Source organism: Diachasmimorpha longicaudata, chromosome 3 (assembly GCF_034640455.1).
Source record: "Diachasmimorpha longicaudata isolate KC_UGA_2023 chromosome 3, iyDiaLong2, whole genome shotgun sequence".
In the NCBI taxonomy this organism is placed as follows: domain Eukaryota; kingdom Metazoa; phylum Arthropoda; class Insecta; order Hymenoptera; family Braconidae; genus Diachasmimorpha; species Diachasmimorpha longicaudata.
Window position 1 is genome coordinate 5,358,603 of NC_087227.1, and position 15,208 is coordinate 5,373,810.

General features: G+C 39.5%; 3 protein-coding genes across 5 annotated transcripts; 2 read left to right on the forward strand and 1 right to left on the reverse strand.

Annotated features, from left to right (window-relative positions):
- The first annotated feature begins 2,150 nt into the window (after positions 1 to 2,150).
- LOC135160932 (katanin p60 ATPase-containing subunit A-like 1) lies at positions 2,151 to 5,634 on the forward strand. 3 transcript variants are annotated; one of them, XM_064118095.1, is made up of 5 exons: positions 2,151 to 2,459; positions 2,545 to 3,120; positions 3,462 to 3,997; positions 4,189 to 4,428; positions 4,638 to 5,634. In XM_064118095.1, exons 2-5 carry the CDS (start codon positions 2,569 to 2,571, stop codon positions 4,834 to 4,836), a joined length of 1,527 nt encoding a protein of 508 aa, XP_063974165.1. In that variant the 5' UTR covers positions 2,151 to 2,459; positions 2,545 to 2,568; the 3' UTR covers positions 4,837 to 5,634. The 3 variants fall into 3 exon arrangements, with proteins under 3 accessions (XP_063974165.1, XP_063974166.1, XP_063974167.1); XM_064118096.1 differs by having other exon boundaries at positions 2,151 to 2,414; XM_064118097.1 differs by having other exon boundaries at positions 2,151 to 2,362.
- Positions 5,635 to 5,973: 339 nt separating this feature from the next.
- On the forward strand, positions 5,974 to 10,539 carry LOC135160933 (voltage-gated purine nucleotide uniporter SLC17A9). Its single transcript, XM_064118098.1, has 7 exons — positions 5,974 to 6,342; positions 7,501 to 8,021; positions 8,935 to 9,076; positions 9,156 to 9,252; positions 9,408 to 9,573; positions 9,724 to 9,882; positions 10,306 to 10,539. Exons 1-7 carry the CDS (start codon positions 6,224 to 6,226, stop codon positions 10,443 to 10,445), a joined length of 1,344 nt encoding a protein of 447 aa, XP_063974168.1. The 5' UTR covers positions 5,974 to 6,223; the 3' UTR covers positions 10,446 to 10,539.
- Positions 10,527 to 13,532, reverse strand: LOC135160930 (elongator complex protein 3). The gene is made up of 6 exons (XM_064118093.1): positions 13,178 to 13,532; positions 12,617 to 12,858; positions 12,326 to 12,529; positions 11,691 to 12,235; positions 10,885 to 11,444; positions 10,527 to 10,659 (listed from the first exon to the last, which is right to left on the reverse strand). The coding sequence occupies exons 1-6, from the start codon at positions 13,194 to 13,196 to the stop codon at positions 10,577 to 10,579; spliced, it is 1,653 nt and encodes a 550-aa protein (XP_063974163.1). The 5' UTR covers positions 13,197 to 13,532; the 3' UTR covers positions 10,527 to 10,576.
- Positions 13,533 to 15,208: the final 1,676 nt, after the last annotated feature.

Here is a 15,208-nt window from a genome sequence, read left to right on the forward strand (position 1 = left end):
CACATCTACAGCCCAGTTTTTTGTCTCGACAGTTGAATCCCTGCACAGTGGTGCTCTTATTATTTAAAAATTTTCTGTACAGTTGATCATTTGTACAGTTGAACAAGTACAAACGGAGCCCCCCATAAGGAATAAGGAATAAAAATCCCAACATATCCAACTAAATATGTTGGATTTTTAATTAATTATTTTAAAAAGAATTATAAACGAACGAAACATTTTAATATCAGGACGAACAGCTACAAACCTAGTACAAATGATAGAGTTGTTTCTTTTTGCGAAAAGAAACTATCTGTCGCGTATCTGCATTTTACGGTTCTATCGCCAGAGATCATAGGGCCTATGATCTCTGCTAAGGTGTGATTCAGCGATAGCAGACACAGAGCCCAGGTAATAACCCCAGGACCCCAGGTAAGGGATTTAGGGATAAATCATACCTTACCTGGGGTTATTACCCCAGGTAAGGTACCTGGGGTAATAACCCCAGGACCCCAGGTAAGGTATGATTTATCCCTAAATCCCTTACCTGGGGTCCTGGGGTTATTACCTGGGGTCTGTGTCTGCTATCGCTGTCAGCCGAAGTTATGTTCATTTATTCAAGTTCATTGACGGATGGATTATTGTAGAATAAATATTTACCTGTAGAGTTCTTCATGAAAACACGCCTGTATGTCCTCAGTACCATCAGGCATCAGATATCACATATGTCACCTAATAATTATCACATAGTTGTTGCAAAGAGGATTAATCGTCTTTGGTTGTTGAATTGGGGCAGGGTAAATATTACAAGCGCAAAGAAATAAGAAGCAAGAGCAGATCCCTGATTACATCAAGCAATATTAGATTGATCTACCCCCAAAACAAACGTAAAAAATGTTGATTGTTACCATCCATTATTCCACATTTGCAAATTTATAACCATCACATTCAATGTAAATGTAATTTAGTAAGAAGACTAAATAATTACAACAGAAAAATCCAAAATGTTGTCCCTCAACCCTGGTAACTTGGATACCTGGGCAGCTGCATTGGCAACTGCAGCTATAGAGGATAGAGATGTTGACTCGATCCTCAAGCAAGCTTTCACCTCACCATCATCATCATCATCATCACGAGGTGGAGAGGACGGTCCTGCGTCAGTTGGTGATTTTGTTGATGAACGTCCAACCAGCGAGAAAATTCTTCCAATTAGTGGAGGATGTAGCAAATATGATCGTCCTGATGGAATGTCATCATTGTCAACCCTTCAGCATTCAGAAAATCTTAGTCAAGCTACTGATTCAGCTAATGAATGGATAGTGGTTTCTAATAATAAGGAACCTCCATCTAGTGCAACATCAGATTGTCAGCTTATCCCCGTGAAAAAACAGCAGAAATCATCCACAAAGATCAAGACGTTTCTCAGCTCCAAAAAATTTAAAATCGCGACATCAGTTGCAGCTGGAGCCCTTGGAGTCGTTGGAGCAATAACAGCTGCTCCAATTGTAGTGGCGGGTCTGGGCTTCACTTCGGCAGGAATAGCTGCGGGATCAACAGCTGCCGCGATGATGAGTGCATTGGGAGGTGGGGCAACTGCTGCGGGCTCTACGGTGGCAATTCTCCAGAGCGTTGGAGCTACTGGAGCTGTACTGGGGTCTGTTGCTGCTACTGGTGTTGCTACAGCAGTTGGTGGTGCGGTTGGTGCAGGAGTTGGTGTGGGAGTGAATGCAGGCATTGATGCTGTTATTGGCGATAAGTCGTCTGATGATGATACTGTTGGATCTACTGAGACCAATTAATTAAGGCTGTGAGGCTAGGAGGAGACTGGAATCGTGATGATTTTTGATAATGCTAAAAAGGACAAGACGTACGCATAATTCGTATTAAGACATACTAATAATAATTAAGTATATTTTTTTTTTGGAAAATAGTTTTACTGGTCAGGACCCTCAACTAATCTGAACTACAATCATAGTGACTAAGGGATTTATGAAATCATGATGTAACAGTTAATGATAAATACATATTTGCTGAAAAATCGGGTGTCTGAAAATTTTTCGTTCTTCAAAGATTTGTCTCGAAATTTCCAGGATTAAAAATAGCGACTCTATTGTAGTCCCCTTAAGGTGAAATCTGGCAAAACATTGTCGTTGAGAGATTAAAGAATTTCAGCTTTTATCACTCATTTTATTATTGGTTTTCCATTCGCATGTGTCTGAAAATCTGTATTTTCTCCCAATTCACTCTCGAAGATCTTTCAATTAATGTTGCCGCCTTAATTTAGTGAAAAATACAACCACAGGCACTCTAGGTGGTTACTAGCGGTCACGTGACGACGACAGTACCTCTCAGCACTCGCAGTCCCACGCAGCTGACAAAATTGGTAACGAATTTGACAGTTTTCGTGACGCCATAATAATAACAACAACGTCGAGGTATTGCTCACTAATTGAAATTCGATAGAACGTCAATTAAGATTTGTAAATTGAAATTCTTCAAGTTCTTTTAAACATTGTGGGTTTTTTTCTCGCTAAACAACAACTTCACTGATTGAATTTTCTACAGAATAAGTGTATTATTGTGTAAACAATGGCAGTATCAATAAATGAAATCTGCGAGAACACAAAACTAGCAAGGGATTTGGCACTGACTGGTAACTATGACACATCAGGTGTTTATTATCAAGGAGTTGTCCAGCAAATTCATCGATTATTAGCGACAATTGTCGACACAACGAGAAAATCAAAGTGGCAGTTGGTGCAGCACCAGATTGTTCAGGAATTTGAGAAGGTCAAATCTGCGATTCACATGCTGCAATTGTTTAAAGTCGATGTGAGGACAGAGAGAATGCTGGGAACATCGTGTCTGCAGTTCGAGGAGCCTACGAGAGATCCTGCACTGTGGTCACCCAACATCGCCTCCCCCTGGAGTGCTCCAGGAGTGCGTGATCCCGATGTATGGCCACCGCTTACCCCATCCGAGCAGAAACAAAGTTCGAAAATCAGTTCCAATTCGAGGGGAAAACAGCAAAATCGCTCGGGGGTGAAGAAACCGACCACTGCTGGGGGAAAAAAGCAAGACATCAAGGGTAGTAATTCCGGGAGAAAGGATGATAAAAAGCCCGTGAAGAGGGAGGACAAGGTGAGTTTGGAATTTACAGTCGATGTATGACAATTCAGTGGACATTGTTCATTCATAAAACTAACCTATGATTTTTAGTCACCCTAATTCGTGTTTTATAAAAAAAATTCTGATCTATTCTTTCCAATTGAAAGTACTATATTGTGGGCGAAATAATCGTAGATGTGGAAGGGGTACAGGTATAATTGTAAACCTATCGTTAAAAAATTATTATAATTGAAAATTACGAACATTTTAATGAGAAAGAAATGAGAAAAAACCACATATTTATGGCAAACAATTCTTTATTTGGAATTATTCCTACAAGTAATTCAATGACAACTCAAACAATTTCATTTCAGGAGAAGACAGATACTGAGAAAGGAGAAACAGACGTAGAAGAGCGTAAATTCGAAGCAGCGGGTGGAGACAGAGATCTAGTAGACATTCTCGAACGTGACATTGTTCAGAAGAATCCGAACATTCGATGGGACGACATAGCAGACCTGTCCGAAGCGAAGAGACTCCTGGAGGAGGCTGTGGTCCTTCCCATGTGGATGCCAGACTTCTTCAAGGGCATTCGTCGTCCCTGGAAGGGTGTTTTGATGGTGGGACCACCAGGCACCGGGAAAACAATGCTTGCTAAAGCTGTAGCCACAGAATGTGGTACGACTTTCTTCAATGTTTCTTCGTCCACACTCACCTCAAAGTATCGAGGAGAGTCCGAGAAACTCGTTCGACTGCTCTTTGAAATGGCCAGGTTTTACGCACCCAGTACCATTTTCATCGATGAAATTGATTCACTTTGCTCCAGGCGTGGATCAGAATCGGAACATGAGGCATCGAGAAGAGTCAAGTCTGAGTTGCTTGTACAAATGGATGGCATTAGTTCAAACAGGTGAACAACTGAGTTTTTTAATTTATTGATAAGAAGTCATGTGTTAATGCTTTGCTCAAATTAGGCTTCATGCCCAAAAAGTAAGTTTTATTATAGAGAAAGGCGGGATTCCATGGTCTACTAATATTCTAATCAAAACTTGAAGGCATTTTTTTGATCGTTGCCACCTATTTTTATTACTTATTGCTTAGTGAGGATCCGAGTAAAGTCGTCATGGTCCTGGCAGCGACAAATTTCCCTTGGGACATTGACGAAGCCCTGAGAAGACGACTGGAGAAGCGAATTTATATTCCATTGCCAAATCGTGAAGGACGGGAGGCTCTTTTGAAGATTAATCTGCGAGATGTCAAAGTCGATGTTTCTGTGAATCTTGCTGACATTGCTAGAAGGCTAGAGGGTTACTCGGGGGCTGATATCACCAATGTATGCAGGTAAATTCGCCTGAAATATTTAAATTTTACCGATAAAAAACGGTCTCACATTTTCTACTTCGGATCAAGCTCGGTAACATTAAAATTTTGCCATTTTTCATCTTTTGGACGAGAATAAGAGGTCCATTAGTTGGAAATAATGTGCAGTAAAGTAGAATATTTCTCTTGAATGTACATTTTAATTATTGCTTTCTTTATTCACTTCGTAGGGATGCATCCATGATGTCCATGAGAAGGAAGATCGCTGGTCTGCGACCAGATCAAATACGACAGCTTCCCAAGGAAGAATTAGATCTGCCCGTGTCATCCACAGACTTCCACGAGGCCATTGAGAAGTGCAACAAGAGCGTTTCTCAAGAGGATCTCGAGAAATATGAAAAATGGATGAGTGAATTTGGCTCTTCCTAATGAAGCATCAATAGCAACAGAACGAGTACTTGAATATATAAAGAAACAGAAGTCTTCCACACACGAATAATCACCTGGAGTTCTTAGTCCCGTTAATTATATATATAGAAACTGTCAAGAGATTTTCCGTTGTTGAGTGAATTTCCTGGCGAGCATTTTTCTTAACTAATTATCATAATAATTCAGAAATGGCTACCCACTTGAGAAAATTCCATAAAAAATCCTAGTGAACTCGTTTGACTGATCTATTGGATTTTTACTGATCTTTTTACTGATTTTGGGTCGATTCAGGTGAAAGGTTGAATAGATAAAGTAAAAAAAATTACTTTATTATACAATTTTTTCGGTTTAATTTTTTTCAGCTTTTTCCTTCTTTCTCTTTTCGTAACCAAAAATCACAAAAATGTGGAATAACAGCCCGAAAAAAATTGTTACAATCTATTTCAATAGCATAAATTGTATAAAAAGTTGATATTTATTAGTATTTTCTATTGAGTGTTTCAACGTAATCGACCAATAATTAATACAAATCCAATAGAACTATTGAAGGAAATTTTTTTAAACATGTTATGATAGATTACCGAAATGTTTGACCCAATCGCTCTTGAATTTACTCCGCTCCATTTTTCTATGTCGATCTAATGTCCCGCTTTTTGTCTAATAGTTCAGAAACTAATCCGGATAATTTGCATTCTGTTACTACTACTAATTACATTGATTATGAACCGTAATGAGAGAATGTGATACGTTCGTAGAGCTAATGTAATCCCTGAAAAATATATAACTGAGATTTTTTAAAGAAAAGTGTTTATTTCATTCTCGATATTTATCAAAATGGAAGATGGGTCCACAGCGTGACCTATCGAAGCCATCCGACTCTCCCTAAACCGCCAACATTTCCCGGGTCCTCGGTAAAACACATAAATCAATGATTATTGTCTCAATCGAACGACAGCCCACCCACGTGACCCTGAACAATCAGTCGGATTGGAGGAGCTCTTGGCTGGCGGCAGTTTCAAAGTTTTGAACGAAGCATGTAGGCGTATCTCGTAGGTAATAGGCTGGTCCAATAGAAACAGGTTTTCTGGCAATTCTGGCGATCGTCTCCACTCCTGCCCAGGACTTCAAGCTGCGTGGCTGGTTTCGAAAAAACAATGAAATGCGCAGGCGCATAGTTCCGAAGCCACTTCTAGTACAGCGCAATCAACATCTGGAGTGCCAGTGTCACCCAAAAAGCCTGAGTTTGCTCAGCCTCAGTGTCAGTGCCCAGTGGAAAAGGCTCCTGAAGAGGTTTTACCCACGAAAACAAGTGGTCGGTCTGATGAGACGTGATAACAACGAGTTTCACTCAACACTGAGTTATCTATGCACTTCATTATGTGTTTGAATGGAAATTGGAGTGATACGTGAGACAAAAATGGACGTAAACACGTCAGTAGGGACTGACCGGCTGTCAAGGGTGACTATGGATGTACACAGTGAGGAGAAGACCATCTTCTGGTCCAGGTAATCATTGAAAAACAACACAACTATATGTACCACTTCCAGGTTGGGTTTGATTCATAAAATGAATTTTTCTTTGTGTCCAATTGTCTCATAGGTTATCGATTATTTTGTTGTTGTTTTATGCTTTAAACTTTTTCAAGGATCTCGGAATTGCCTTCGGTATTTATCAGAGTTTGATAATGTTCTAAACTCGAAGGTAAATCGTTGGTGAACATTTTTTTTATTAGCAGGTGTGATAATCCTCGAATACCAAGTTTTTTGTTGAACGATTATTTGTTTGAATTTTGGAATATGTTCGGTTCGGAATTTCTGGGGGGACTGTTTGATAGCTGAATTGGTAATAATGATAAGAGAAATGTCGTGTATCATTCAAACAAAATCTACTATTTCGTGGAAAGGAAATACATAGTCAGGAATTTACTTCCAAAAATTTTATTTCCAATTGCAACAGTTTTTACGTGAATCGAGGAAAAGACACGACGCTCAGGGAAGTTTATATTTAAGGAGGAAGTTTATGTTTGAGACTGATATGAATACAAACGAAGATAACAATCTAGTTTAATTTCAGAGTGAAACTTCACTTCAAACTGCTTGAATAAAGCCATGTATACCATTCAACAGAAGTTTGTTAAATTACTTCTGATGAAATTTACCCAATTATTATTTTAGTTTTTTCGCAGTCAAGAGAAGTAGAACAATAGCAATGCAGGAAGACTAAACTCCTCGATCTTGTATTCAAGGACGATTTTATCAACGATTCTTTTCCAGTATTTCCTAATCTTCACTCGTAAAAATAACGCCTGTGATTTTAGTAATTATTTCAAATCGTCACTTAATTTCAGTTACACTCCGGTGGACAATTTTTCAAAGTCAATAAGTTATTGACTCGGCAACTCATTCCCATCAATTCTATTTAGAACTAAAAGATCAAATAAAACATTATCTGACTCAAGGAAATGATCAAGGATATTTGTATTAAAAACAATCCGATAAAAAAACAAATAGAAGTCGAGTCTAACATCGAATTAAATTTCTGTTACACCTTACCAGAATTTTCATCAAGTCCAGTAAAAATAAATGAAACAACTAGTTCAGCTTCCTTTGATCCGCAGAATTTTTTCTTCGCACGTATATTTGATAACGAAAAACTCTTTACAGGCGGGAGAGAAAGCGCTGGTTCATCTCGTTATTATGTGGCACATGTTTACTTTATGCGACGAGAACGTCAGTGCCCCTCTTAGTGCCAGTAATCAGCAAGGAAAAGCTATGGAGCAAAGCAGATTCTGGAATGATTCTCTCCAGCTTCTTCTGGGGATACACATTGACCCAGGTGGCGAGTGGGTACATGAGTGACAGAATTGGAGGGCACAAGATCATGTGGATTGCAGCTCTTGGCTGGTCTTTTACAACATTCACGCTGCCAAATGTCATTGAAGAATTTTCTGACAGTGATCATCATGTGGAGATTATAGCAATGGCTAGGACAATCACTGGGGCCTTTCAGGGTATGCACTTCCCCAGTGTAATTAGTCTAACGAGTCAACATTTGGATGAGTCCGAGAGGGCCTCGTTTTTTGGACTGCTGACGTCGGGATCTGCATTGGGGACACTGCTTACTGGATCTCTCGGGTCTTATCTGCTGGTTAAATTCAGCTGGGCCGTTGTTTTTCAAGTATTAGGTAATTGAGTTCATAAATCAATTCTATGACATTTGAATCGCTCTGAATTTTCTTTGTGGTAATTATTCACAAATGATTTTAACAAAGGGAATCTGCTCTTGAATAAACAAGTGAATAATTATATTCCTTTGTCAATGAATCTAATTTCGTCGTGAGGTGGAACACGAGGTGGGTTGAGTTTTCCACCATTTTCTGTTGTTTACAAGATACTCGTTGGCTAACAAAGTTTGCGATAAGTTAAAGTACCTCCATTTTCCAGTTCACTACATAATAATAGGTGGCAATCCATTATATATTAGCTTGGGTAGGAATTCTTTCTTTTTTACTTTAAAAATCGTTGGATTTCTATATGAATTTTCGGCAAATATCGGATGATTGATAGGAAAAATGGGTCGCTTAAATGTATGGATACACAGTAAATACACACTGCTGTTAAATACAAAGACTGTGTATTAAAAAGATTGTGTTTATATTGGATTCAAAAAGTAGATTAAGGTATTCATATGTTACCCGACTCGACTGATCGACTTTAATTATTAAGTACAACTGAATTTTCTCCCGGGGGTAAGAATTTAGCTACCTTCTGCTTGGTATTGATAGGGTTCATATTTACTTGGAGTAGAATATCCTGAAATCGACAAGACTAAACGATTAAATTATCGAAATATTATAAACTGCGATTTATGCCGTAAAAAATCGAGTTCTTAGATGTGAAAACAATTGATAGAAAAACCTCTAAAAACAATATCAATGACATGACTTTTGTTCCTCCGGAGGCTGACTTAATAATATTTATGAGAAAGACATGTAGAAGTTCAAAGCGATTCCAATACAGCTGTAATTGAATGTTTATGTAATTCTGTTGTGAAAGAAATGAAATTCCTATGAATTGACATTTGTTTTTTACGTGTAGGTAGTTTAGGTTTACTATGGACATTATCTCTCTATTATCAGAGTCTCACTGCTCAAAGGAGGAGAATAATCTCAAAGACTTTTGGAGAATCGAAAAGCAAAAATCTACCATGGAGAGAGTTATGGTCCAAACCGCCTTTCTGGTAAGCAATTTTTCTTTCCTGCGGATAAATAAAATAAATTCAATAATCACTTGATAACAAAATATTCGATTGCCCACAGGTCTTGTGTATTCGCCCATGCCTGTCAGAACAATTGCTTTTTCGTTTTACTTTCGTGGATGCCAACTTACTTTCACGACACGTTCCCAGATGTACCAGTAAGAATCATCTTTTTTGTCCTCTGACTGATAAAAATATATTTGATTATTACCGTTCGTCATCCGTAGGATGATTACAATCCTAGACATGAATAAAATTAATAAAATAACCCAGTACTTACAATAATCATTTATTCTTTATTTTACTTTTACAGAGTTGGATGATGAATATGATACCTTGGTTATCGTTACTCCCTTGTACCTTTCTAGGAAAAATTTTGTCTGAAAAATTGATTGCTACTGGGTTCACGGTCACAACTACGAGAAAGATCGTGGAAACAATTTGTTTTGCAACACAAGTCATAAATTTATTTATATTAGGTGAGTAGTGAAAGCTATTTAATATTAATGACACATAATAGTCCATTAAAGTGTAATAAATGATCACAAAAAGTGTCAATATTGAGGTACACTTACCAGAAGATGACTAATGGCGTGGATAAACATTGGAGAATTTTTTTTTTATTACAGCAACAGTTGAAACATTCCAAGGTGCAATGCTCTGTCTAATGTTCATAATTGGCGGTACAGGATTTCACAACACAGCTATTGCAGTAAATCCATCAGACTTGGCGCCGAAACACTCAGGGAGCGTCTTCGGGCTCATGAACTCGGTGGGAGCAGTTCCGGGTACGAAACCATAATTTCACACTAACAAATTCGCGTTTCCATTAAGCTGTGGAATGCCGCGAGGAAATTTGATGTCGAGCTGATTGTAGAGTATTTCGCGTACATTAAGACTGGTGGTTTTAAAGATTGGAATTTTTTTTTGCTCGTCCACAAGAGAGCGTGAATCACTGAATTATTATGAGGAATTTTGATTGTGTCCCTATAAATTTATGTCGCGAGTCATTGCCGAAGTAATTCAAGGATCAGTTAGTCCTAGAATAATTCAAATCTAATATAATAATCGCTTGATAAATTTTTCTAATTTTTTTCTTTGAGGATATTCTGAACATAATTGACAAATGCGTTTATTGTGGGATCTTGGCATGTTCTGCAGGCTAATGGCATTAAAATAATAAATTACATAATTTATTTCATGATTTCTAGGGTTCTTGGGAGTGTACCTAGCCGGATGCATCCTACACATGACCCACAGTTGGGCGGCTGTATTCATTTTGACAGCTTTTATTGACATTATGGGATGTGTCGTTTATCTTACATTTGGTTCCGGTCAGGCGATTATATGAAAGTATCCGTGGCACAAGACGTTGTCAATAAGATTTGTAAATATTTAAACCAATTGAATAAATTTGTAAATTAGTAACTCATAAGGTAAAATAATTGTTTTATTCTCTAAATATTACAAAATTACTCGTCACTACTTATCCACCAGCATTTTCGACATATAGGGCCCATCCAACTCGTAGCCCATTTTCCTGTAATAATTCCTAGTCCCGACTCCTGAAATTAGAATAAAAACAAGTTGACCATCGATGGCATGATGCATGAAAGTGCATTAGGTTCTGAAAATTTGGTTTGACTTCTAATCCAATGAAAAATTCAGTGGTGATTTAGTGATTAATTTTTGCCCTGAGAAACCAAAGCGAATAAAATGGAAAACCATTGAATAGAAATCCAGCATAAATTTTTAACAAAAGCTCAAGATTTTCTAGAGCATCAACTCACCGGAAATAACAGAAATCTTGATGGATCCGTGTTCCTCCCTGGCAATTCTTTCAGCCTCTTCCATAAGCAGCATTCCAAACCCTTGATGTTGGAATTTCGTTGGATCCCTAGCATTGACAGGCACGACACTTCCATAGACATGCAGCTCCCTGACGATAGAGCATCCCCCCTTCAACTCGGCCCTGAAGGTTTCGTTTGAGCATTTTCTCAGCCTCAGTAGACCCACCAGAATATCCTGCGTTGGATCCTCATAAGCCAGGAAGGTCTCCCAACCGTTATTAGCCACGTAATCCCGTCTGATGAACTCGACCTCATGCGGCTGAATTTTATTATGGATCTCTTGGATGCCAACCTCCCTGGTCCTGACGTCTCTGCAGCTAGTGCCAAAGTCCTTCATCCTGGCGAGTGCCAGCTCCCTCAGATTTCCATGCTCAACTCCAGAGCTGACCAAGGGCATTGGGATATCCCTTTGCACTCTATAAACCCTAGTCCAGGGTGGAATGAGAGCTAGAATTCTCGCGATCAAGTCCACTAGAGTGCTTGACGGATAACTCTTGTATCTGCGAAATTAATTCATAATTCTGTAAGTAAATGGGTAATCGGTTAAAAATATTCATGGCTGAATTTGTTGATGAGAAAAAAAAGATGGGCAACATTTTGCAAATTTATTTCTACTAAATTCCATAGAAGCTGTCTCAGCAGAAAAAAAATTACATTGAAAAACAAATTTCAATGGACCAAGCCAGTAAACAATAGAATAATTTAGCAGAATTAATCAAAAATTACTGAGTAAATGAATAAAATACCTTCCAGTCTTCCAGAGTTCATAAAGACCTGTTCCCCTGATCACCAAAGTGGGATAGATCTTCAAACCATCAGCCCGGAATGCTGGATTCTCAAAGAACTCCATGAACTGCTCGACGTCTCTTTCAATATCGACATTAGGCAAATCAGGCATCATATGAGCGATGACTTTGAAGCCAGCATCTTTGGACAGTTGAAAGCTCTCGCAGACAGCCCTCACAGTGTGGCCCCTGTTCGTATCTCTCGCCACGTCCTCGTAAACCGATTGAACTCCAATTTCGAGTCTGGTACATCCATATCGCAGCATGTCGGACAAGTGCTTTTTCAGACAGTAATCTGGACGGGTTTCTATGGTGATGCCAATGCATTTTGCCTTGCTACGCTCTGAGAAACGCACTGCCTCGTCCACGTCGTTACTTATGTGACCAGAGAGAGCGTCATGTAAGTTTCTGATGAAATAATCTCGGTATTCTTCTGGGAGAGACATGAAGGTGCCTCCCATCACGATGAACTCGATCTTATCAACACTGTGGCCTAGTTGTTTGAGCTGAAAAAGTGATGGTTGTTGATTTTGTTATGCTCAAGGAGGATTAACATTATACGTGGAGGCAATGGATCCAAATAGATTAATAATTACTTGATCAACTCGATGCCTAGTCTGTAGAAAGGGATCATAACGAGCCCTGATTGCTCTCATAGAAGTCGGTTCGTATCCAGTGTAAGACTGAGTTGAATATTCAAAGTCTGAATCAGGTCCTCCAGGACAATAGACACAGATATTCCCAGTCATGTTGATATGAGGACATCTGTGGGGTTTGCACATCACTGCAACCACAGCAATCTGATGAAAAGAAACATGAATTGTTCATTGAATCATCACGTATTCGTTCAGTATTCAGTATAATTTCTCAAGGACATCAATACCGACTCCACTGGCTGTTCTGATGGGTTTCGCCTTCAATTTTGGAAGTAATTTGCTTCTAGCATCGACGGGAACAGCAGCTATAATATCTACCAGCCTCGGAGACGACTCCAATCCATACTTCGATGCAATCCTTGTTTTTAATTTGTTTAGATCAACATCTCTGTGTTCGTTGTGAGCAACAAGCAACTCCTGGATAATTTCCCCTATTGTCATCACCATTCTCTCTTCCTTCGTCTCCACAAATACTAAAAAAGTAGGAAAGATATGGAAAATTAGGAGGTCGAGAGGGAAAATAGATAACAAATTTCAACCTTTTGGAGCAACTTTTCCCTCAGAATTTAAAAGCCCTTTAACAATGCATCTCACTTGTTTGGAACAAAATTGCCACGAGTATGCAGAAACATTGTTTAATTGTTTTCAGAAAATATCCCAATTGAGGAAAATTGCATAATTAACAGATGTTTCCTGAAAATTTCAGTCCCCGGGCGAATTTGAAGGTTAAAAATTGGTTTCACCACTCAGCCGAGAAATACTTTTCACTTCATAAATCCAATGCACACTCACCTCTCTTCTTTCTCGTCATGTTGAACCTCTCGTCTTCAACTGTCAACCCTTGAAGATAACTTTAAACAATTAATAAACGTTATTTTGTCGATTTTATAGGGTTCTCACGTGTAAATATAAGATAGAACGTGACAGATAAACAGATGGCAGAGCTTTCATGATCAACTGCTAGATCCCGGGGGGCGGCGGGGGGATTTAGTAGCGATGGCGCATGAACTACGGTGAAGGAATTACCGCCATGCACGTTCCGTTCCTGGTCTAGGAGGCTTTTGGCTCCAGGAGGCCTAGGAGCCGAGAAAAATGCGAAAAACGAAAAAATCGATTTTAGAATATTCCTGGAGCTTTAGACGAATCGCAAATAGGCTGCCCCGAATGGCATACCACGTACAACGTGCCTTGTTAATGCCTTACCAACAGGCACGTTCACCCTCGTAGTTTATGCGCCACCGCTACGAAATGTTGCTGTTGAAGCCACTCCACAAGCGTCAGCAACCTCCCCTACAATTTCTGTTGATAGCGAATACGTCAGATGACCCGTCATATAACGGTAACCGAAGCGGTTTCACTTCCGTATCTTGCTCTTTCAAATTTTGCTTTTTCATTATGACAATAAATGCGAAATTGTTTACAATCATCATTTTTACGTGAAAAAATTTTTGTGTTACATAAGCCTCATTTTTGGTAAAATGACATGCTCTCAAAAATGACGGTAATTTAATATTTTATCTTCAAGATACCAATCAAAGAGGATAGACCAAAGTAGAGGCTCAGTTCTGGGGGTTTGACTGACGCCAGTTTCTCCACATTACCGACATGATTTCACCCCCGAAGAGACGGGGCGCCACGAATCCTACTGGGGTATCAGCATATCGGCCAAGCCGGTAACGCCTCAGTAGCAGTCCCGCTGCCACGGGGACAAGTCGAGAGTGGAGATATAGGTTTCTGCGCTTTTGAAATGTTTCTTTATGATTTTTCAGCCATAATATGTCGTTTTTAGGTTTACAAAAATTAATTTAAAAGATCTATTTTTCCCGGTCAGGAGAGAAATATTTTCACCTGGCCAGTTAGTTAAGCATGTACCAAGAGCTAAATACAATATTTTAATTGCTATATTGGCGCACAGCGAGCGTCCTCAAATCGCATGCTGTGGACTCGAGTTCGATCCTACCACGAATCCAATGGCGCCAGCCAAATTGTCCTAGCTATGATATTTCCAAAGATATGGGCGAAAAACGGTATGAGCCCAAATCCGGGCCCATTTCGCTCTAGGAGGCCCAGGAGCCGAGAAAAACGCGAAAAACTAGAAAAATCGACTTTAGAAAATTCCCGGACCCGTAGAAAAATCGGAAATCGTCTCACGAATCCAATGGTGCCAGCCAAATTGTCCTAGCTATGATATTTCCAAAGATATGGGCGAAAAACGGTATGAGCCCAAATCCGGGCCCATTTCGCTCTAGGAGGCCCAGGAGCCGAGAAAAACGCGAAAAACTAGAAAAATCGACTTTAGAAAATTCCCGGACCCCTAGAAAAATCGGAAATCGTCTCACGAATCCAATGGCGCCAGCCAAATTGTCCTAGCTATGATATTTCCAAAGATATGGGCGAAAAACGGTATGAGCCCAAATCCGGGCCCATTTCGCTCTAGGAGGCCCAGGAGCCGAGAAAAACGCGAAAAACTAGAAAAATCGACTTTAGAAAATTCCCGGACCCCTAGAAAAATCGGAAATCGTCTCACGAATCCAATGGCGCCAGCCAAATTGTCCTAGCTATGATATTTCCAAAGATATGGGCGAAAAACGGTATGAGCCCAAATCCGGGCCCATTTCGCTCTAGGAGGCCCCGGAGCCGAGAAAAACGCGAAAAACTAGAAAAATCGACTTTAGAAAATTCCCGGACCCCTAGAAAAATCGGAAATCGTCTCACGAATCCAATGGTGCCAGCCAAATTGTCCTAGCTATGATATTTCCAAAGATATGGGCGAAAAACGGTATGAGCCCAAATCCGGGCCCATTTCGCTCTAGGAGGCCCAGG